Source organism: Pygoscelis adeliae, unplaced genomic scaffold, assembly GCF_000699105.1.
Source record: "Pygoscelis adeliae isolate BGI_AS28 unplaced genomic scaffold, ASM69910v1 Scaffold57, whole genome shotgun sequence".
Taxonomy (NCBI): domain Eukaryota; kingdom Metazoa; phylum Chordata; class Aves; order Sphenisciformes; family Spheniscidae; genus Pygoscelis; species Pygoscelis adeliae.
The window spans coordinates 8,075,979-8,099,772 of NW_008825615.1; the positions used below are offsets into that span (position 1 = coordinate 8,075,979).

A 23,794-nucleotide genomic window follows, 5' to 3' on the forward strand; every position below is an offset into this window, starting at 1 on the left:
ATTGAAATAAAAACTCAAACGGCCTCCAGGAGAAAGGCCTCGCTTACGGGATCCGCGGTGATAATCGCGACGTTTCTGCCCCACCTCGGGCTGTAACGCCCAAACGGCACAGGTTGGATCTTCGTCTGGTGCCTTCGTGCTGCCATCCTGGCAGGGGGGCCCCGAGAGCGAGTGCCACTCCTGAGGCTGCGGGGGGGCCAAGGGCCGGGCGGGCCGGAGGGACAGGGCTGTCAGTAGTCCAGGACTACGGGGAGACTCCGTCTAAAGGGTTTGCATGTAGGATGAGAGAAAGGTTGTTGGATTTTGTTCTAAACAGCCTCCAAAAATAGGTGGCCCTGAGAAACTGCTTTCACGTGGAGAGTTGCTTCGGTGAGGTGCCCTAGATTTCGGTGGGAGATGATGCTGCATCTCCTTTGCCTTTTTCGGGAAACAAAAATGTGAATGTTATCACCAAGAATACATAGCAACACTCTCTTTTGCTCACAGGAGCAGTAACAACCAAGTGTTGACTGCCACGTTTGAATGCCTTGTATTCCTGCGTGAAGTACAAAGTTTTGCAAGAGGTCAGAGGTTTGAAATCCAGGCAGTAGAGTTGGTTAAGCTGTTAACTAGGGTCGGGTCAGTCACTTTTCTTTATTGCTGGTTGTATTATGTATTTAAACAATGGTGCTACCCATCTAATGTGAAGAGCAGTTAGCAGGATCAAAAGTCACGCAGACACTTTTTTTCTGTGTAAGCTGTAATATCACCAGACAGGCTTCATGCTAAATCATAAGATCATAGACTAACTTAGGCTGGAAGGGGCCTTCAAAGCAGGGCTGATGTCAAAGTTGCACCGAGTTGCTTGAGGCCTCCTCTAGTCGAGACTTGAATCAGGAGCTCCTTTGCGTGAGTACTCAGCTTCCTGAAAGGTAAAATGGTTGCAGTCAAACTGACCGTATCTCCATGTAGATGCAGGGCTCTCTCCATGTAGAAGGGAGCATGTGCTAAAGATTCTTCTTTCCAAAATAGGCTAATTACAAGTAACCTGTGTGCACAGCTGAAAGCCTTGGGAGGAATTTGGCAGGATGAAGCCTGTCATTGTGGTGCATGGTGGAGCTGGCCGGATCTTTAAAGAACGAGAAGAGGGAAGCCGTGCTGGTGTTGTCAGAGCTGCGCTGCAAGGTTATGGTATCCTGAAACGGGGAGGCAGTGCCTTGGATGCAGTTGAGGAGGCAGTACGATCAATGGAAGATGATCCTCACTTTAATGCAGGTAATTTTTCAAGAATTAAGTGCATTTTCTTTGAATTATGCACATTGCAGTGGAGTAAATACTGGTGTGTCGAAATAGTTTATTTCTCTGTATAATAAAATAGCACGGTACATACCATAGTTTCTTGTGAGCACACTTAGGCAGATGAGTTACTCTTTTCTCGTTTTTCAGTGTTTTATCCCTGCCGTTTCATTCTTGTGCTGCAGTATTGCTGTTCTGTAAGTCTTGTCCTGTTACTGTGCTGCATCTTCAGTTTTAAACATGGACTCCTTAATGGAGTATATGTTTAGTTAACATCCATGTTTAAGGCACCTGAACATAGCTTGCAGCAATGTTTAAGCCTAACACTTGACCTGTACCCGTTGCCAGAGGAATATGGTTCTTGGGGATTTTAGGTGGTTTTTCTCTTAATTAATGATTGCAATTAGTGCTTTTGTAAATAATATTACAGAAGTAATGCAATAATGGTATGAGTCATGAATTTATACAGTAAAGGTTCATAACTGGATTTCCTAATTATTAATGTTAATGTCAGTAGTTGACTATTTTTCTCCTCTTCGTATGACCTCAGATTTATTATTCTGATGAATTTCAGTGAAAATATTTCCCCACCCCCACCAAGGTATGTCAGGAAATGAACATGGAAAGAAAGACCTGTCAGTGTTCAGTGTTTTAGATAACATAGCTATTAGTTATGTGCACGCTTAGTTCGCAGAGATTCACTTGTTCCTTCTCACCTTGTAATTGAGAGCGAGGGAGAGCTTTTACTTCAGATGAAACTTTCAGTGTTTTGTTACTGACTTGGGTTGAACTTCTTGATTTTTAGAGAATTCAAGAGGAGATCATGAAGTGGACTTAGAGGTGCGGTGTGTACTGTTACATAATTAACATCAGGATGGCATTCTCTCATTTAACTTTTACTTTTCTTCACCTGTTCTTTAAATCAGTCACTAGCCTTTAGGACTTTGTTTTGCTCAAGTCAGTATCAATCAGCATCTATTTGGCCTTTGGCTCTGTTTATGCTTCTGGGTTATGTCTCAAAATATCTCTCTGGCGAGATAATTTAGATTTGCTATTGTAAAAACACCAGCTACTTCAGGCAGGAAAAAAATCCTAATTCTTGAGAAGCATCTCTTCAGTGATGTTCTGCCCGACATTAGGTGTCCAACGTTAATGTGGAAGCAACTTCAATATAAATATAAGCTTAAAGATTGTTTACATCTCTTTCTTAATCATTCCATGTAAACAATTGCATACTTGGTTTCTTATACACTAATTTTGATTGTTCTGTAAATCAAAATTATTTAGATGGGAGATATATCTTAGCTCAGTGTGACTCTCAGTGATGAAAGCTTACTTTATAATGATCTGTTTAGGCTCATTTATTTAACTTGTACACAACAGTCTGAAACATTTGGGCACTTATCCTAAGTAGGATCACAATAACTAGCAATATTCTGTGTTTTGCATACAAGTTTAGGGTTTTTTTAGCCTTCTTGTGATATCTTGTCACTAATACTGCTTTTTCTGAGCCATGCTATCTTGTAGTGTGCCGTCATTGAACTGACACCTGTGAGGAGTGTATACTCTTCTAAAAATGATCATATCATTTGAGGATAGGACCTTAGACTCTACCATATCCAATAACTGATACACAGTTACAACTTAACATTTTGCTTGACGTACAAAGTGCAATATGTGTTTGTGGTACACTTTTTCATGGTCCAAGGTCACATTTATCCTTAATTAAATATATGTTGAATTATTTTTTTGTCTAAAGGTGTTTACTTCAATTTGTTCTAACAATATTTATACCTTGTTTGTAGTATATTAAATGAGCAATTTTTAGCAAAATTTACTTAAACTGGACTTGAGCCTTAAGCCCTTGTTCAAGTTCGACTATGCTGATCTAAATGGCAAGTAATCTGGTAATCACTTACAGATACATCTAATTGTGTTAACACTCATTAGATACAGCTGGTCTCAGTAGCTGGCAAAAATGAGCTGAAAGCTATGTGAAGAGGGCCTTGATTGGAGTGGCTGTTTAAAACTCACCGTGTGGTATTTATCTTTGTAAAAGAAAAATCAGTTTTACTGTAATAATTATTTTCTAGGAAAACACAGACATTGCTAAGAGACAACAATAAAGATTGGGAAGAATGGGCATAACGATGAAGTTGTGTCCTTTTTTGAATGATAGGGTTTAGCCATGCTGTGTAGATGCATCTTGATGTAGGATTGGTGGAGGGGCTCAGAAGCTATACTGTTGTCTAAAACTACCATTTTAGTGACTTGTGCAGCATAATGAAGTCATCAAGTTCTGCTTGTGATGAGGAAGTGGCCTTGGTTATATTTTCTTCATGTGATCTCTTTGACTAGCAGTATTAACTAGCTTGGTGTGAATACTCCAGATGTAAGAACTGTCATTATAGTGATCCTTTCGCTTCCTCCTCAGCCTTTGCAGGACAGATCTATCTATCTGTAGATAGAGGGAATTGGAGTACTCCCCTCAGTACCCCTGCTGTGATTTGGCTAATGTCAGACATGTTTGTTATTTGTGTCCCCTTAAATTTTCTCTCTTCTGTTGTCCCTGTTTTTTTCCCTGCCTTGGCTTCACAAGTGAGTCAAACTTTTTTTCAGTGCTGCTGCCAATGGTATCCAAAGGTATGTGGCCTCAGAGGCAGGTAGTCCCTACCCATTGTGCTGGAAGGCAGGTGAAAAGACAGTCTGTAATCACAGAAGGAAGGATTCATCCTACCTCAGATAACCTGAAGTTTAGTATCTAGCCTTGCCATGGTGTACAGGCTTTCACGGTGGTCAGTGGAATGAGAAAGGATGGCTATACAGCTCTCTAAGGCAAGTAGGATGAATTGTTCTTAGAGGGCGTCTCTCTTCACCAACTGTAAAAGGAGGCTTTTGTAGGAAGCTGCCTTTGACTGTAGGATCTGTCTGCAGCTGTGTCTTGCTCAGGAAATTTTAGGAAATCCTAATACGTATCCCATGAGAGATGTCCAGTAGGCATAGGATACTATTAATGCAGTGGTGAAGGGGACTGGTAAAGCTTCCCCTGGAACCATGGTTCTAGTCACTGATACTTGAGAAGGGGGTGTCCTAGTTCTAGTGGGCGTTTGGTGATCATGAGCTAGAGAGCCTACCTTGTCAAAGGAAGCTAAAAGAGTATGGCAGGGCTTGTCTGAGAAAACAAAGAAGGCATTCCTTATGTTACCATAAAGGAGAAGCTGGAAGAATGATGTTAACATGGGTGGCACAAGGAAGTTACCTATAAGCTCTCCACAGATCAGTGTAGTCTAGAAATTAGCACTTTGTGAATGGTGCAGGACTGAACTCTGGAATAGCTTATGCAGTCAGAGAGGGGTGAAAAATAACTTTTTGGGGGCAGAGTTCAGGCGTGTCTGTGTGTGGCAGGGGGAGTTTTGGAGATTACAGGAGGAGGATTACAGGATTTTGTCTCCTGGAACAGGGGATTTAACTTCATATATTCAGGTCTGAAGTACATTAGTATAGAAGTCTTACGTCAACAATTATTAACAGTCATTTCTGACCTGCCTTAATGTTGGCTTAACAGAAATAAAAAAACCTGTTCTAGCTCTGTACAATGTTCAAGTCTTTCTACCTGAGCTATTGTGTAAGTCTGTGGTTTGTTTTGGGTTTTTTTACTTCTTTTTAAGTTTAGCCTTCTCCATCCTTATTAGCAAGGCTTGTGCACTTGACTTGCAACTGATTATTCCCCTGTGATACAGTTATTGGCATTATTAAAAAACTCAAACCTATTTGCATTGTCTCATTTTGTATCACATTAATTTTCAATTAGGTTAGTGATAGCACCAATAATTACAGAAGAAAATAACTACCCAATAACAATTTATTACTTGATTTCTTTTTTTAATTTCTTCATCTACTGTTTTTATTTGGTAATGAAGAACTGGTTATTTCAAGCTTTTGTTACACTAGTGAGTGGACACTTTTATTCTGCTCCATCAGTTTTGGCAGTTTCTTGGAATGCTATGTGACATTAATCTGTTGATAGGATTGAACACTACACTATTTTGCTGGGTTATGTTGTATGCTCCTTTGGAAGAACTGTAAAGGTAAAATAGTTTTATGTTCACTTGAAGTGATCTGGGGGATAAAGAATTCTGTTCATGATTGTCGTTTTAACTTTTGTATCTAGTATATCATTTTGGATGGGATTGGAAGTATGTTTTTCATCTTAAAAATAGAACTTGATTTTAAAATAGATGTTGTACCCTGTGAGACTTCTGTTAATGGTTGGATTTTGTGGTTATACTCAGCAGTGTTTTTGCTGTTTTGTTTGTATTCAGGAGATACTTTCAGTAAGTCAGACAACAAACTGGGAAAGAGAAAGTTTGCTTGATGAGATCTAATAATTGAATCACCTGATGGTTAGCTCTTAATGACTTCCTTCTTTTTCCCTTCCTCCCCGATTTTTTTTTTTTTTTTTTTTTTTTCTTTAGGCTATGGATCTGTCCTAAATGAAAAAGGTGAAGTAGAAATGGATGCCATTATCATGGATGGAAAAAATTTAGACTCTGGAGCAGTATCTGCAGTTAAATGTATAGCAAACCCAATAAAACTCGCTCGACTTGTCATGGAAAAGGTATGCTTGAGTATGAAACATTTTTTTTCCTTAGAACTTCATCTGGTATATTGATACACCTCGATGATGTTTGTGTAGTGCTTTAAGGCAGGAAAGAAGGGAGAAATGGATGGTTGTGTTTGGAAACTATGGTCATGACCACGAAGAACTTTTATTTTATGGGTTTTTGAGCGGTATTTATTAAAAATAGCATTCTAAGGAAACAAAAGTTCTGCCATGCAATTGGAAGCTCAAGGAGAAATTGACCTATACATGTAAATCTTCTGTTGTGCCACAGCTGGTGTTGAAGATTTTAGGGGGTTTTTTTGTTCACTTTTTTTGAAGAGCTTTTATGCTGTCACCAAGTCTTCTGCTTGATCTTGCAAGATTAAAGTTGGATAATATACTGTTGACTTTGCAATGATATGGAACTGAATTAAATGACCCAATAACATATTTGGCCATGTAATGCAGTCTTATGTTGTTCTAGGTGGCCTTCTTCATTGTGACCTAATCAGATGGTAGCCTTAGTGCAAAGTCATAGTCTTCCAGCAGTAGAATAGAATAGAATATTTCAGTTGGAAGGGACCTACAATGATCATCTAGTCCAACTGTCTGACCACTTCAGGGCTCACCAAAAGTTAAAGCATGTTATTGAGGGTGTTGTCCAAATGCCTCTTAAACACTGACAGGCTTGAGGCATCGACCACCTCTCTAGGAAGCCTGTTCCAGTGACTGACCACCCTCTTGGTAAAGAAAAGCTTCCTAATGTCCAGTCTAAACCTCCCCTGGCGCAGCTTTGAACTGTTCCCATGCATCCTGTCACTGGATACCAGGGAGAATAGCTCAGACCCTCCCTCTCCACTTCCTCTCTTCAGGAAGCTGTAGAGAGCATTGAGGTCACTCCTCAGCCTCCTTTTCTCCAAACTAGACAAGCCCAAAGTCCTTAGCCACTCCTCATAGGACATTCCTTCCAGCCCTGTCACCAGCTTTGTTGCCCTCTTCTGGACGCATACAAGGACCTTCACGTCCTTCTTAAATTGTGGGGCCCAGAACTGCACACAGTGCTCAAGGTGAGGCCGCACCAACGCTGAATACAGCGGGATAATCACCTCTCTTGACTGATGCACCCCAGGATGCGGTTTGCCCTCTTGGCTGCCAGGGCACACTGCTGACTCGTACTGAGCCTGCTGTCGACCAGCACCCGCAGATCCCTTTCTGCAGGGCTGCTCTCCAGCCACTCCTCTCCCAATTTATACTTGTACCTGGTGTTAATCCGTCCTAGGTACAGAATCTGGCATTTGGTCTTGTTAAATTTCATCCCATTAATCATAGCCCAGTGCTCCAATCTCCCTAGATCCCTCTGCAAGGCATCTCGTCCCTCAAGAGAGTCAACAGCACCTCCCAGTTTGGTATCATCAGCAAACTTGCTAATGGTGCATTCAACTCCTGCATCCAGATCGTTGATAAATATATTGAACAGGACTGGCCCTAGAATTGAAGCCTGAGGAACACCACTGGTGATCGGTTGCCAACCAGATGTAGGCCCATTCACTACAACCCTTTGAGCTCTGCCCTTCAGCCAGTTCTTCAGTCAGTGCACTGTGAACCCGCTTATCCCACAGTTGGACAACTTGTCTGGAAGGATGCTGTGAGGGACAGTATCAAAAGCCTTACTAAAATCCAGAAAAACTCCATCCACCACCTTCCCTTCATCCACTAGGCAGGTGACCTTATAGAAGGATATCACATTGGTTAAACAGGACTTTCCTTTTGTGAACCCATGTTGACCATGCCTGATGATTGCATTATTCTTTAAATGCCTTTCAGTAGTACCCAGTACAATCTTCTCCATAATTTTTCCAGGAACTGAAGTTAGGCTAACAGGTCTGTAGTCCCTTGGGTCTTCCCTCACGCCCTTTTTGTAAATTAGAATAACATTGGCTAAGAAGATAACATTAGCGCTATGTGATGGTGACAGATTTTCCAAGAGAATCAAACTTATCAGGGCAGCAAAATGATTATTACTTGACCTTCTACGTAAAATCGATCCCACCTTACTCCACTAAGAAGTCCCTCTAATATCTGCCACAGCAGACATCTCTAATTTTTCAGAAATGGTGCAACTGGTATGATTCAGGATGGAGTAGGTCATTTGTGCGATACGTGCATCTGTTTTACCATTACTAGACTGTGACCGAGATCGAAGTTTGTACTGTCTTTGGAGTTTACATTTTTCATCCTGCTAGTGCAGCTGCCCCATTGTTGAAAAGGGTTCGTATTTGCAAAAACACTATTAACAAAGAGGATTTATGCTTTTTTAACCTTTGGAAGTTACTTTTGAGGAAACAAAACCTCTTTTGGTGATCTGTAAAGAAAATTGAAATGTAATTTGTCCTCAACAGCCTCCAAAGAAGATAGGAATTATTTTTGCCCTTAATTGGAGGATAGTTCTGCTTTTAAAATCAGAACTTTTCACTGAAGTATTTAATATAAATACTTTTAAAAATGTATGTCTACTAGAAAACAATGTTAAAACTTGTGATGAATAAGCTTTCACATGGGATTTATTCTGTCATTTAGCTAGAACAAATAAATAAGTATAGCTGGTAGAGAGCTTCACAAGACCAAATTTTTAAAAATTTGAGAATGCAGGTGGAGGGTTGGGGGAGAGATGTCTTCTAGCATGTTGGGAGGAATGTTATATTTTTTTGTTTTCTGTTTTTTTTTTTTTTACTGTAGATAACTTCTTTTAATGCCCATTGTTCAGTTCAGATGAACAGAATGCCCATTCCAGAATCACTGATTTTTTTTATTTTTTTTCTTCTCCATGACAAAATCCCATTTAAGTCAACAAGAATAAAGTCAAAACAACACTGTTGTGTTTTGAGAACATAACTTTGCAAAGTGTTTTTTAAAAAACAAAACAGAAAACCCCCAAAACAAAAAGTCTCCTTTGTCTTTCTCGTCTATTATAAGGCCTTTCTTGTCATTGTGTGGTGCTCCTGGTGCTCAAAAATGATGAGGCTAAATTTGAAAGGAAATAATAAAATTCAACCGTACAGGACCAAGTGTAATGGTATAGCCGTAAACCCATGAAATTTTGTGGTAAAGTGTATTACTCTTTGCCCAGATGCAACAAATTCTGTGTAGATGACAAAGTTCAAATGTAAGTGTTGGCCTAAATTGCTTGATATGTCTTGAGGTGAGTTTCTGCTGCTTCTCTGTCAGGTATTGTAAATGGGAATACCAACTGATGTTACTCTTCTGTTCATCTTGGACAGGAATTTTGGGACACCAACCTAGGCTATTTCACAGTACTTCTCAAAGTGTATTTTGTTTTGTTTTACTGTGCATAGTTAAAAATATTTTTAACTTTGTGACCCATTGGTAACAAGACTAGCTTTCCTGGGGTCCTGAGCATGTTAGGATGCTTATTTCCCAGTCATTCTGAGATGCCTCACTGCCTTACGGAATTTTGAAACATGCAGCTCCCAGAAACCAACCAACCAACCCACCCCCCACCTGCTTGTAATTTTCTGTATTTCCATTCCTATTATGGAACAATATGGGCTCCATCTGGTGGACAGAGCAGCTCTTCTAGCTTGTTGTTGCACAGACTTATCCTGTGTACTGTCGCATTCTCACTGGGCTCCAACTTGTCCAAATTCATGGGGTAGAAGAAAGGAGGGCACCAGAATAATTTCCATTCATGGTTTACTATGCTATTGAACACAGCAGCCTCTAGAGATGGAAGGCTTTTAGTACATCAACTAATTCAACAAATCCTTGAGAAAGCAGTTAAATTCCTGTTTAATTATTCCTGTTTGTAGTAAACAAAAATAGAATGATACATTGAAATGGTGGCTGTGTTTTATTTTTTGTGGTTTGTTTTTTTTAATAGGGCATGTAATCCCCCCTCAGCTCCAACACTTCATTAGATGGGCATCTCATGAATGTTAGAGCACTGATTCATTGGTATATGTGAACTGTGTATATGTTTTCCCCTACTAGATCGTCCAGCCCTTTACATTAGACAAAGGAGAATTTAGCTTAGAACACAAACTTCTCAAGGCAAAGGCGCAAATTTTTGCTGTGCTCTGCATGCTGCCGGGATTGTTAAATAAAGAACAGTGATGGTCTGAATTTCAGGCCAGCTGCAGAAATTTGGTGGATTTTATCTTCCCCATTTCCCATGAAATTAACTAAACTTGCCAACATTTGTTCTTTGTTAGTAAGATCTGTGGAACCTTTTTTTTTTTTTTTTTTTTTTCTTTGTGGATTACTTTATATAAATGTGTCCCAGAAAAATGAGGCACTTAAAGTTAGCAAACATATTTATGAAACTGTAGAAGAAGGATGAGAGAGAAAAATATGCTTATGGGTTGTTTGGCAATGTTCTACCAGCTCTTTTGATCAACAAGATATATGGAAGAGAAAAACAAATCAAATTCTCTTTGATAAATTCGGGGGGGGGGGGGGGGGGGGGAACAACCCACAAAAAACACCAACCAAAAAACCCTATAATAGAAGCTTACTCCTCTATATGCAAGTATTTCTTGTTTGTGCAGCTCAGGAAGGTGGGTGTGTTATCAGAATCTGCATATGGGAGGGAACCCTTTGAAAAAGATTTAAGAAATAACTTCCATTTTTTACAATAACACTTCATTTTTTTTTAAACTTATTTAAAGGATGATACAGTCTTAATTGCTGAAGAAAGCAAGTGATGGAGCGCAGAGCCTTCTGATACAGATAAAGTCAAAATGTATTTCCTAAACAAACAAACAAAAAACCAAAACAGAAAAACCCAACAACAACAAAAACCAAACAAAAAACCCACCCCAGTTTGAATTATTGGATCGTGTGCTCCTGGTGGTTTAGTGGCAGAGGGGGGCAGTATTGCACAAAGAAGTTGGCTTTCAAGTCGAAGAACACTAGCTTTGTTAGAAATAGGTAGGTCTTTTATTGTCTGGTATCATCACTCGGCACATAAGCCTGTTGTCCACTCTTTCACATATACAGAGGACTTTTCATTGTAACCCTTATTCTTGTTCCCTAAAGCAATACTCTCATGAATTCAGGACTTAATTTGTAAATAAAAAGGCATTTAAATTTTCAAAAACGTTTGATGTTGGGGCCACCACATCAGGAATGTTTCAAAAGTGTAGTCACATTTCCTGCTTCTGTAACTATCTGAAGGGGTTAGTGCAGAGGCTGTAATAGGCTTAAGTAGAGATCCAGTGTCCATGGTTTGGGAAGAGGTTCGGCTGGAATCCTTTAAAACAATGCAGTGCTATGGGTTGGTCATGGTAGTGATTGCTTGTCATTGCTTTAGAAATCAACAGAAGCTGATGGTCTGCACCATTTAAAGGTCTGAATCTATGAGACTGTAAATGTCCTGCAGAATGCAGCATGACACAGAAATACCCAACCTCTGGCGTCCTTGCTTCAGGCTGAGAGCCGAGTATGTGCTACTTCGGTGCCCTGCAAGGCTCTGCAGGCCTGCTGCCTCCAGCATCATGGGGTTCTACTTTTTGGACCTCAGCTGGTACCTGTGTGCTGTGCTGCTGCATGGACATAAAAGCTTGCTTGAAATTAGGTGCTATGCTCTGAAATGACTCCATACTGTATAGTCAGACCACCGCTCCTCCAAAATCTTCCTGGGCTCTGATGAGCAATTAACAGCTGTGTAGTGGTCCAAGAAGTTGATGCTTATTTTTGGGCACAGATGTAAAAAAAAAAAAAAACGGTCAGATTTTAGAGCTCCTACTAAAGTATAAGGATTAATGAAATAGAGAAACTTGCCAGATAAATTTAAAATATGAATTAACCAAGCTGTACAGACTTTGAAGCATGGATTTAACTAAGGTTGTTGACTTAAAACCTGGTCTAAGTGCTTTGCTAAATAAAGGAATCAAAATGGAGCTTCTGCAAATGTTGTTAGAAGAGAGCAAACATTTTTTGGTCAAACCCGTTAGAACAGTATTCTGTTCTTAAATTTGAAATTCTGGATCTATAAGAGTAGCAGCTAGTTGAAGGAAATATTTGAAATAAAATGGTTCAGCTGATGTTAAGAAACACTTTAGTGTATGATATTTACATTTTTTTGTTATTTTACTCGTATGAGGTGTAATACCTTCACACAGAAGAGGAATTTATTTACCATTCTTTCCTTCTGAGTAAAATCTTCTAGATTTCTTAGTTAACTGGACAAAACAGTTAAGTAGTGATTTGGTGATTGACTGGAAACAGTACAAAGAAGTTGCATGCAAATTAGCAAAAGAGCAAATTTACCAATTTTTCTTCTCCCATTATAATAAGTATTAAATAGATAAATGCAATTCTTTTCTACTAATGATGAAAGTTTGTATCTGTGTTTTGGAGAACTGAAAATTTTTTTAGCTAGTAGAAGAGGATATAGGCATAGAAATCTAGAAGGTTTAAAAATAAAACAACATTTGGAGTTTTCTTTGTGTGGATACTTCTAAAAATAAAGAGTGATTACACAAAACTGCTCAGTACAAGGCAAACCAAGAATTGTCAGTGAATCTCTTGTCTGTTTTCTGCAGACAAAGCACATGCTGCTGACTGGCTGTGGTGCACACCTGTTTGCTCAGGCCATGGGTATTCCTGACACTCCAGGGGAGACACTCATAACCGAGAGGTCCCGGGAGAGATGGAAGAAGAACCTTGAGCCAGATTCCAACCCTGAAGAGTTTCAGAAGTAGGGGGTTTGTAAAATATTTTCTCTCTTTAAATCCAGGTAATTTAATTTGTGCTATCAGTTCCAAAAAAAAACCCCAAATACCAAAGCTTGAAGGCCTGTATTCAGACTTGAGAATACTTCAGTTCTGAGTGTTACATGGTTTGATACAGTCTTCACAGTATGTCCTCAATGAAAGTAATGAAAAATCAAGCTTGCAATGAATTTGCTCAAGTGTAAGTGACTGGAACAAACTTGAACAAACTTGTTGATGCTTAAGAAGGTTGTCGGTCACTTTGACATAGTTTTGTGGCATTAATGGAGGACAAAGTTAGAACTTGTTATTGCTCTTAAAATCACCAGTTACAGAAGTGCATAGAGCAGCTTTAACAAACAGCAGGCATCACTTTGTGTAGTTCTTTTCCATGGAGAAACTGGTTTTGAAAAATCTCCAGTCCACAATTTAAAACAAGTCCATGAAAAAAAAATTAATAAAGCTGATCTTGGTTAAGTAGATGCTCAGATTTGTCTTTAAACTGGATTAGGTAGCTAAACGACATCAGATTTTGACCAGTAACTCCTTCTGAGTGCTGGTTGTGGCTATTGGTTATTGTAGATAGGAATGAAAAAATTGACCAAGAAGTTCAGTGTAGTGGTGGGTGTGAAAAGAGATGCTACTGGATGGTATTGCACAACAGCAAAACGAAAGTCACTTGAAAAATAAGCAAGTCTCATATAAAGTAGAGAGGAAGGTGAGGTGGATGGGAAAGGAAGGAAAATCATCAGTGTCAAAAATGTTTTTTATGCCTGGGAGGTAGGTATAAATACTAAGTTGTTTCGAGCTTCCATTTGTACGTCAATGGTTGTGGCATAGGAAAACACTGTATTACATTACATAAATGCTGTATTACATGTTGTTCGTCTGTTCCGTGAAATAGTAGTAATGAGAGAAGCAGAGCTGAAGAATTTGTAGATCAAAAGGAGGAAATTTCTTCTGTGGGCATGTTAATTAAAGTCCATGAAATGAGGCTATAAATTACAAGCTACATGTTACTTTCAGTAAATTGCTTGAAGGAAAAACAAATTCATGAGGCAAGTGTAAATATGGTCTTATAAACAAAGTGAAGTTGTTCCTTGACCATAAGGTCTCAGTCATAGTTCATCTTGTATCCACAGAAGTTTTCTTTTGATCCATGGTCTATCCAAGGACTGTGTGGTATTATAATTCATTGCGAAGAATTTTGAGGATGGCATAGCCCCTACTGCCACTTAGTCTCCTGAGTATATACATTGGAATGGCATGGCATCTGAATCTCCGTTCATTCTTTATAACTGCTTAATTTTTTTTTTTTCTTATAACAGTGTTAGGCATCTTCAATTTCAGCATTGTCTTGTTCTGGAATGTCTGATAATAGAAGGCTTGTGTATTTCTGAAGGGCTCAAGACTTCTTCTTGTCTTAGCCATGCTGTTCTTTTTCTGACAACCAGTGCCCAAAACATCAGCACAAATTCACAAAGTCAAAAACAGGTCTTTTTTTTTTTTTTGCAAGCCCATTTGTTCCTGTATCACATGTGGAATGTTCTTTTTCCCTGTTATGTCCACAGTAATTATGCAGAAACTTGCCTGAGGTGAACAGAGAGAAGGTGAAGTAGGGTTAGTCAGAGGCAACATAATACCAGATCATACTAGGAATTTGAAGGTTGGTGTGTACTTTACTTCCAGTCTTCTGGTCCTAACAGTGTTGGAAACCTTGGGGGTTCGCAGCTTTCCAAGCGAAGTTTGGTGTCTTCAGAAGAGAGACCTTTCTGTTCTGCTGGTTAGAAGCCTGCATTCATTTATGCTAGAAGCTTACGATTCCATTGCACGTACAATATGGCATCTTGTACACCTTTTGCTGAGAATAACGTGTGGTTTGTTTTATCTTCAGTCTCTCACTCCAAAGATTCTGACCATACCTTTGTCAAGAATTGCTGGAGATTGCCTGAGAACCCCACAGAAAGGGAGTTGAGTCCGACCGTAAGGTAGTAGATGGGCTACTAGCCCCTCTGTGAATCACAGTGCAAGAGTAATTCAAGAAGGTATTAATTAACAAGGACCCTGACAGCAATCTATAGAAAACCCTACTACTGATGCAGAGCTAAGAGGCGAAATAGGAGATGCCTTATTAGTTGAATGGGGATAGAGTAAGTACATGTAACTTCATGGGTACTGGATAATGAAAGATTTAGACAAAAGGGAATGAACAAATCCAAGCAATCCATTCTGTATCACAGTATATAAGCATAATTCTTGATTGAACAAAATCATTACTACTAATAGCATCCCCTGGTATACTACAGGTGCTTGTTGAGGTTCTTGCTACTATCACTAACAATAGAGAGATGATTATAATATGATATCTCTTCTTAGACGGTTTTGCCTGCCTTGGTAATGTTTCTGAGTTTCAACTAGCTATGCAACAGATTGTTTATATCTTCTTTGCCTTTGTTCTGAAGATGAACAAAGAAAACATGTGACACTGAAGCATTAAAAAAGTTTAAAGGGACAGTAAGAAATAGAGTGTAGTTGTCTCTTTGCTCCACCGCAGATAAGGTATGTCAGACACATTCACTTTGTTATTTGTCGCCAGTTGAGCTCTTGTACCAAAACGGATAGCTGCTGTGTATGTGATCTGTGTACTTTCGTTATTCTCACTGCTGCTTAAGGTAAATACATACCTAGGAAAATGTACATCTGGATGCATCTTTCTTAATTTCTCAGGAGGATCTAACTTTAGTTGGTTGAAGGGTGCCACATGAGTGTGTAAGGGAGTACTGAATTTACTAATACTCTTTTCAGCAAATCATTTGTAACAGATGGATGGGTGGGAAGCCCATCTGCACCATCATCTCAGTTTGAGATGAGGTCCGTCTCCACATAAATGTCAGAGCAGTTTGTAAGGCCTGTGATTCATCAGTCAACTTTGAATTGCTGTGAATGAAGTGTAGGGACTGACAGTATGATATTTTACATAAGCAGGAGGGAACAGGAAGTGGGTTCTCTGAGAAATTGACTGTGGGTTTCATGGTACACAAAGACTTTGTCTGCCTTAATTAGCTTAGATTTTGTGGAGCTATAGAGAGAGACTCACCCGTGCCCAGGCAATTTCCAAAGGTATTCCTGTTCCAGTCGGTCGCCTGTTGGGCAGTTCCTTGAGGGATTGTTACAAATTCTTTTCCTGTGTGGAGGGATTTAGATTTTTTTGTTACACCTCTCCTAGCCAGATAATGTTTTATGTTCCCACATGAATTGCCAAGATTGGAATATGTGGACACTCAAACTGTTGCTTGTTAGTAATGTCTTGCTTCTCAGTGCAGCAACTGTTACAGTAAGTTACAATAGCCTTTTTTCTCCGAGTATTATGAATACACATGTATATTTTAAGCAGCCTAATATATATGACTTTTCTGTGCTGAAGAAATAAAGCAGTGGTTGAGACTTCTATTTTCTTTAGTGCATGAAGATTTTTAAGCTGATGTGCGGTTTCAACAGATTCTGCTGGCCAAGTGATTTAAACCTCAAGATTGCGTAGCTACAGAGTACAAAGATGAAAATATGTATTAATGATGCGTTGTGAACAATACTAGTTGGCACATAAATAACTTTTTTTTTGTGGCATTCAAACATTTAGGGGAATAAGGAAGAGGAAAGAGGAGGAACAGGAAGGAAATGATTCAGTGCATGCATAACATTACTGTCCTTGTCTGTATTCACTTGTTTACATGCATTGTCATTAATAATTCCGGTTAATCTCCTGTTGAGACAGTGGAGACAATTCTTGTGTCTTTGAGTTGCTGTTTAGGGGAAAGTTTTTGTGTCAGGTGTGTCACAGCCAAAAAACTACTCCAGAACTATGATGGCTAGAAATATTTCTGCCCTTTTGTTTTGTGGGTTTTTTCCTCCCCAAGTAGAAGTTCCCATGCTATGAAGGTAAACAAGTCATGGGGAGATAAAAAAAATGAGTGTTTTCTACTCTATTAAATATAAAGCTATGAGAATTATTGCATATTGCTTGTTATTTTTGTAATGAGAAGCATGGTAAAAAATAGCTTTATGATGAGCAGTAATTTTTTTGCAGTAATCTTTTTTTAAAGCTACCTGGAAAATAAATGCAACATGCTTTGGCAGGTATGCTTTAATTCTGCCTAATTTTGTGAACTGTTTTTCTTGGCAGAGACCTTGGAACAGTCGGTGCTGTTGCTATAGACAGTGAAGGAAATGTAGCTTGTGCAACATCCACTGGAGGACTCTCTAATAAACTGATTGGCCGTGTTGGTGACACAGCATGCATAGGTATGGGGTGTGGGGTCTTGCCTCTCATTTTTTGTAGGTATCTCATTTAAAGAAAGAAAAAAAGAAAAAAAAATATTGCACATTTTCCTTTTCATTAGTGAAATGAAACATAAACACTGGTACATCTGAAGTGGAGGTCTAACATTTAAATGTATCAAAGCTCAAGCTCCTTAACACAACATGGAGAGTTGTGCAAGTAAGGCTTGGGGGAGTAGAGGTGTAGTGCTGTATTATCATCATCCCGCACTTCTCTGTCTGGAAAATGGGGATGGGAATTTCTTTTTTTCTGTCCTTTCCTGAATGCTAACTTTTTTTTTTCCTGTGTTTCCTTTCTGTTCATTCTGATAAAGCTTTCCTTTTGTACATCCATGCTTACGGCTAAGTCAAAAAATGTAGCCTGTTCCATACTAAGATGCTGTTTTCTTGATGCTTAAGGAAGTAAGGAAGTTCAACATTACTGTTCGTTATATCAGTGAGCCAGAATTGTAAAATGACTGGCAACTTTGAGTAAATTCCTGTTCTTAGAGAGTCCTGATAAGACTGCCTCGGAGCCTAATAGATGTGGTGTGGAATAAAGGAAATATTTTAAGAGATCTCTTATCCAAGTATAAAGAGACACTTGAAATCCTTTCCCCAGACTTGTTCCTCTCGTGGGACAGACTTGCCATTTGATTGCTTCAGGGTTCTACCATACAGTTGGGATCTGGAAAAAATAATTATTTTTAGTAAAACATGTTCCAAACTCAAGTAGCACTGCTGTTGGCGGTGCATGATTATTATAAAACTAACACTAACTTTCTCTCGTACCCTAAGTTGCTAATATTTTGGTACCCTCTGCATTTTGACTGTGATTTTCAGCTTCATTTCTGACCGTAGCCTTCTGACTGCAAATACCCTTCTCTTATGTAGATCGTGTTCAGGGCTCCTATAGTATGGGACATAAGTCTGTGAAGGACAAGTGAAACTGGGTACTGTTGAGCATATTGCTTGCAACTTTTGCTCTTGCTAGACATGTGCAGGACTGGATACAGAAATGCTAGCTGTCCTTTTAAATATTAGAGCCTTTTGAAAGGGGGCTTTGACAGACTGATTGTGGCAGTGTTTTTCCACGTGTAAATTGGGGTCCATTCAAAGAGTCTGATCTGATCAAGAAAGTACAGGAGGGAAGAAACTGTCATTGCTCTCCTATGCCTCTTTCCCCTCCCCCAGTACCTTGTTTGTAATGCTGTTGGTATCTTCCTCCCCAGCTCCTGGGAAATATTTTTCTTAGGAGTTGTGCTAGAAACATGGGTGTTGAGCAAGCGGAAGCTTGGTGGAGAACAGGGTGTGGAATGTGCCAGCAAAACAAGGATGGGAGGGAAAAAAAAAAAGGGGGGAGGAAGTTCAACAGAAGAAACACTCTGCTTGTGGTGAGGACTTGCAGGATTCTTCAGGAGTGCTTTGTGATGCTTCACTAGAGCCCAGGCTCTTCAAATCTCTTATCTGCCCTTGCTCTTGCGGATAAGTTCCCCTGAAACTTTGGTCAATTCACCAATGTCCTCACAAGATCTTCCTTCATCAGTCTTCTCAATTGGTAATGTTGTGTGACCTGGCATTCTGCATCCCATCGCTATCTTGCTGATCATCAATATACCATCCCTTGCTATTCTGGAAAACATTTTTGCCCGTCCCTGTGAAGTGTTGGCCTGCTTCTTATACCACAAGCAGATCACTAGTCTTCTAGCTCTCTCAACTTGGCAACTGACTTCATCCAGCTGTTGTTGATCTCTTTTATGTATTTTACTTTCCAAACTGAGGCAGAAATGAGAAGGAAGTTTGTTACTGATGCTTCACTCCCAGAAGTGCACAGAACTGCTGGACCTTTAGGAAGAAATGTTCGGTACCTATTTTAAAGAATGCAGAGCTGGTAAATTGTATTACAGAATATTGCCTTCTTTTATTTTTTCCCCTCTGAAAAGGAAGTGGAGGTTATGCTGATAACCGTTCTGGTGCCACTTCAACCACAGGACATGGGGAGAGCATTATGAAAGTGGTCTTGGCCCGACTGATCCTCTATCACATGGAGCAAGGTATATTCCAAACTTCCTGTAAGCTGAAATAATGAGGATAGGAAACATTGCCTAATCACAGGTTTCAGTTTATGTACTATCATCCTAGAACAGTTGTCAGAACAGTTGCTCCCAGGGCTATGTGGATGGGTCACCTCTCTTTAAAAACAAAACAAAGTACTGAGTATTAATAAAGCTAAAATAGCCTTAAGTGGACAGAAATATCATGTTGCTTGATGTTTAATCATGCTTTACATCAGTGTACATTGAAAGACATTATTGTCTACTTTGTTTAACTGAAGTTCTCATTAATAATTTTTTTCCCAATTTTAAACTAAAATTCTGTGAACAAAGAAATAGAAAACAAGTAAAAGCAAGACATATTTAAGGAAGCTGTAGGGAATGGCTAGAGATAGATAGTCAGAGCTGAAATAAGAAAGCGTAGGATATCACCTTTCTAATAAACTGTAAAAAACCTTTACAGTAAAAACTGTAAAGGTTTTTTTACAGTTTTTAACAACTCTGATTATAGCAACAGAAATGCTTTTAAAGACATTTTAACTATGATTTAAATTTTGATTTTGCTTTGGAAAATATACTAAACTGACTGGGTGGGTATGTGGTAAACAGCTGACACAGTATGTCTTATGTGACTGTAATATAATCTGACTGTGGGATGACCCTTTGGAGCTTTACCTTCATGAGTTAGTCTGTCATCTAAACCCTTGATTATATTACAGCCTGTAAACATAGCCAGACAACATACTTGTATTGCATGCAGTTGAAGAACCATTAATATAGATATCACCATTATTTTTAGAAAGCCATAGCTTTTGGGCAGTGCAGTGTAACTTGCTTTGAGATCAACCAAACTGGAAATAGTTGGAAAACTTTCAATTTACATTTTCATCGGAGAAGCAGTAAGTAGAGAGACAAGTAACAGCTGAGAGTATTTCTGTTATGCTTTATAGAGAGCTATTTGCATAGAATGGGTGCATTTCTGTGTAAATCTCTTGGCTAATGTGATAGTTTCAGCATAAAATACAACCTACAGATTATTTCCCAAAGCTCTAACACATTATGATCTCCCCTTACTCTGTATATTATGTCCCTAGCTATTCAATTTGTGAATGGCCTTCTAAGCTCTATTTAGTCTAAACCGTGTAAACCAGTTTCTTCGCTGGCTTGAAGTTAACTGCATTGCAAAACCTATGCCTTGATAGCAGTTATCTAGCTCGTGATAAATCAGTATGAAAGGCAAATGAGGCTCAAATTAAAACGTTTTTTTAAAAAAAGAGAAAAAGAAAATGAACCCACATGTGTGCATGTTTAATTGGTTTGCACTTGTTCACCCTGCCCGTGCTTGCTCTCCTTTCATTCATCCTGCCCAGAAGTATAACTCAGCTGCCAGGAAAATACGTCAGCAACAGACTTTTTTTTCCACCCCCCCCAACATTTCCATGAAGGCGCTGAAAACAAACCCTCAAGTTATTGTAACTTTCTGAGTCCTTGAACGGTCAACTGAAGTTGCATATTTAAGAACAACTATAGAGCGCTCTCATGATTTTGTTCAGCTATTCAGTAATTCATGTAGTAAATATCTTCTTTTGGGCCAATGCTGCAGAATTTACTTTCATATTTCAGGAGTGAATTGCTTTGCCAATTTTAACAGCTGTTGGAATCTCTGTCTTATGGTGGCAGCTGTTGTCTTGATGAAAAATCAAACAGTGAAATACTGACCCTTTGAAGTCAGTGCCACTGACTTGAATAGTCACAGTGTCACCCGTAACATCAGAGAAAGGAGCTTTATCCTGTCAGTCATCAGTGCTGTGAATAATTCTGACTCTGCTGGTTTTGTTTGGTTTTAACTCAAAATTTGCAGGGAAGGCATGAAGGTCAGTTTTTGTTCTGCAACCTAAACTGCATAACATTACCAGTGGTATATATCTTAGAACAATTAGGCCGAGCAAACTGCATTCCTGAATATATATTCAAACTTGTAGTGAACAAATGTTCTGCAGCTACTACAGGCCTTTGTGTATGATGTACACATTAACTTTGATTTATTTAGAAAATATTCCTGTTAATATGAGTTAAGTGTAATGAAAAGATAAAGTTGCTTTGCTGGTCCTTTCGCTGATATCTAGTAGATCGAGTCCTCATCTTGCCTGATACTTTCAGAAGTTTCAGGAAGAGTAACGCTGATGTCTGCTATTGATAAATAATGACAATGTGAAGTACGTGCTTTGAGCTCCATTGCAGCCAGTGGACTTGGAACATAGATGATGACTGAAATTTTTGATTGTTTTAATGTGGTTTTTTTCAAATTGTAAATGCTTTAGACCTAGCTTGTGACAAACCTTTGATGGAAAGCTTGCAGAATGGCATTTTTCCCTTCAAATGGTAGCATAAGCAATGTCGTGTCTTGAACATAGAGTTGATGAGTTATTCTATATCGAACACTGAAACTGAATTACAATCGGAAGCTATTTAAATCCTGTCTTTCTAGCAGCACCATACCATAGCAGCTATTAGCAACTGTCCAGAGCCTTCCTATAAACAGTTCCTTTGCTACACTGGAAATCTCTTGCCGATTTAGTTGCAGGAGGAAATAGATTTGGCTGGCTCCATGGGGAGGGGTGAAACTTGAAGGGAATTTTAAAATTTTTTTCAAGACAGATACCATGAAGTTATCTTGTTCTTCTTTTCAGGAATGTCACCAGAGGTGGCTGCTGACACTGCACTGGACTACATGAGGACACGAGTTGGGGGCTTGGGGGGTGTCATTGTGGTTAACAATTCAGGAGAGTGGGCAGCAAGGTTCTCCACCAAGCAGATGTCCTGGGCTACTGTAAAGGATGACCAGCTGCATTATGGGATTTATGCTGGGGAGAGGCATACAAAATCTGTTGATGAAGCACTTACATCTCAAAGTGAGGGATTCTGAGAAAAAGAAACATCGACTGAGGAAGAATGAAGATCTCCAGTTTTTACTGGAAGACAATGGTAGTTGATTTCATCTTTCTGAAAGATCTGTACTCTTTTGATTGGTTCACAGGCATTGCCACATTTACAGTCAAAATGAAATCTGGACATAGTTCTTCAGTGGTCGTGGATATATGTATAGTGTTTATTAATACCTTCAGGAAGTCAGGAGATCCTCCTTTTCTAGATAAGAAAGAGAACAGTCAGTAGGTTTCTTGGTTAGCGTGCCTTAATCCTACATTAAAGGGAGCCTGAGTTTCAGTGTTAGAGGAACTCCTTTCCACGCCCGTTCTCAGAGACTGCTGCCAGGATGATTTGAGAGATTAATACCTATTAATTAAAAACTGAATTTTGAAAATTGCATCACCCTCCAGTGTCTTCTGAGCAGTCATCCCATGATAACAAAGTGCTAACTGTCAGTGAAATGCCACCAAACAGCAGTGAAGAGTTAAGACTGCGTCATTGTCACAGGCTTGAGGTAACTGTCAGGGGAAATAAGAATGAAGTAAAGAAAATAACTTTTCTCCAGAGATGGGAAATGTGGTGCTTTCTGAGGAGTCCTATTTCATTCCATTCATTGGCATCAGACCTACATTTAAAAAACAGAGATGACAGCAACGTAGGCTACAATATTTCAGAGTATATGTGGATAATTAACAGGAAAGATATTATTGACTTAATATCTGGGGTAGTAATAAGATCATGATTTCAATAAATATAAATAAAACAGCAATCTTTACTACTCAAATACAAAGGTGATAGACATCTTTTAAGTCTAAACATGAGACATGATTAACTGGAAAAATAATTACCTAAAATCAAGTGATAAAAGCAAGCTGTACTGAAACAAATAAAACTGCCTCTTAACAAGCTTCTTGTGTGAAGTCTGAAACGGTTTCTGGAGAGGTTTTCTTTTTTAAAAAGAATTGATGTTCTGCATTGCCTCTAATACAGCTTCTTAAGATTGTGTATTTTTAAAAGAAAGAGCAAAATTTATTTTTCCTGTTTTCTGACAATTACATAATTTTTTGTGTTAAAACTGTGTAATAATTTTATGGATTTTAGCTGGTGACTGCGTTTCCTCTGCAGACAGATTTGTATGTTGTAATTGCATGCCATCATACCGTGGAATGCTCCCTTTACAAGATAACCCAAATAAACGCGGCAAAAATCTTCAATCATAGTTTGAAACTACTCATACCTGCGTCCCAACTACAATAAGCCATGTTACTGAGTTGGCTCATGCAGAACGGTAAGGTTGCCAAGGCTGTCTAACCCGCTCTGTACTCTGATCCATGGTTTATTAGATGTTGCAGGTGACTGGATGTGGACAGCGATGGTTCAAGAGTAGATGGCTCATGCAAAACATAACCACGGAGTGCTTGTGTACTTTGTGCCACAGGAGATCATGTAGAAAATGGCTACTGTCTGATCATCAGAAGTTAATGAAACAGTAACAGTATTTAAGATGTGCTCAGCTGTAGAGAGAAGTGGTGGTCTTCTGAGTAAAAATTAATTCATTTCCCCTTATGTGCATGAGATACCAATCTTGCAGGGCCAGACTTTTCTCTGGGAAAAAAAAAAGCAGTATTGTCTTAGTTTCATTTCCAGAATATCAAGGCAATCCAGATTTTTGTGGTCAAGGATCTGCTTTGTCTACCTTACCTGTCCCTAGTGCAAGATCAAATTCAGGACAAGCAGTAGAAAACACGATCTGCCAAATCTCACTTTGCAGCATTGTTTTCATGAAATTGCTCAATGATTTTTTTTCCAATGAAAAAGAATCAAACTTGAAGGATGTTTTTTAGAGCTAAATGGTGATACATAGGCATGGATGTAGGCTGTACACAAGA

The 23,794-nt window shown here is 39.0% G+C and overlaps 1 protein-coding gene across 2 annotated transcripts; it reads left to right on the plus strand.

Annotated features, from left to right (window-relative positions):
- Positions 1-58: 58 nt before the first annotated feature.
- ASRGL1 (asparaginase like 1) lies at positions 59-22,687 on the plus strand. 2 transcript variants are annotated; one of them, XM_009333154.1, is made up of 7 exons: positions 59-112; positions 1,012-1,254; positions 5,751-5,893; positions 12,442-12,596; positions 16,790-16,908; positions 18,867-18,977; positions 21,668-22,687. In XM_009333154.1, the coding sequence occupies exons 2-7, from the start codon at positions 1,068-1,070 to the stop codon at positions 21,901-21,903; spliced, it is 951 nt and encodes a 316-aa protein (XP_009331429.1). In that variant the 5' UTR covers positions 59-112; positions 1,012-1,067; the 3' UTR covers positions 21,904-22,687. The 2 variants fall into 2 exon arrangements, with proteins under 2 accessions (XP_009331429.1, XP_009331430.1); XM_009333155.1 differs by lacking the exon at positions 18,867-18,977.
- Positions 22,688-23,794: the final 1,107 nt, after the last annotated feature.

Excerpts from the sequence above, each read along its gene's own strand:
- ASRGL1 (XM_009333154.1), top strand. The coding sequence starts at position 1,068 with ATGAAGCCTGTCATTGTGGTGCATGGTGGAGCTGGCCGGATCTTTAAA. Across the intron at positions 5,894-12,441 it reads CTCGACTTGTCATGGAAAAG|ACAAAGCACATGCTGCTGAC; the intron begins GTATGCTTGAGT and ends TGTTTTCTGCAG. Across the intron at positions 18,978-21,667 it reads CCTCTATCACATGGAGCAAG|GAATGTCACCAGAGGTGGCT; the intron begins GTATATTCCAAA and ends TCTTCTTTTCAG.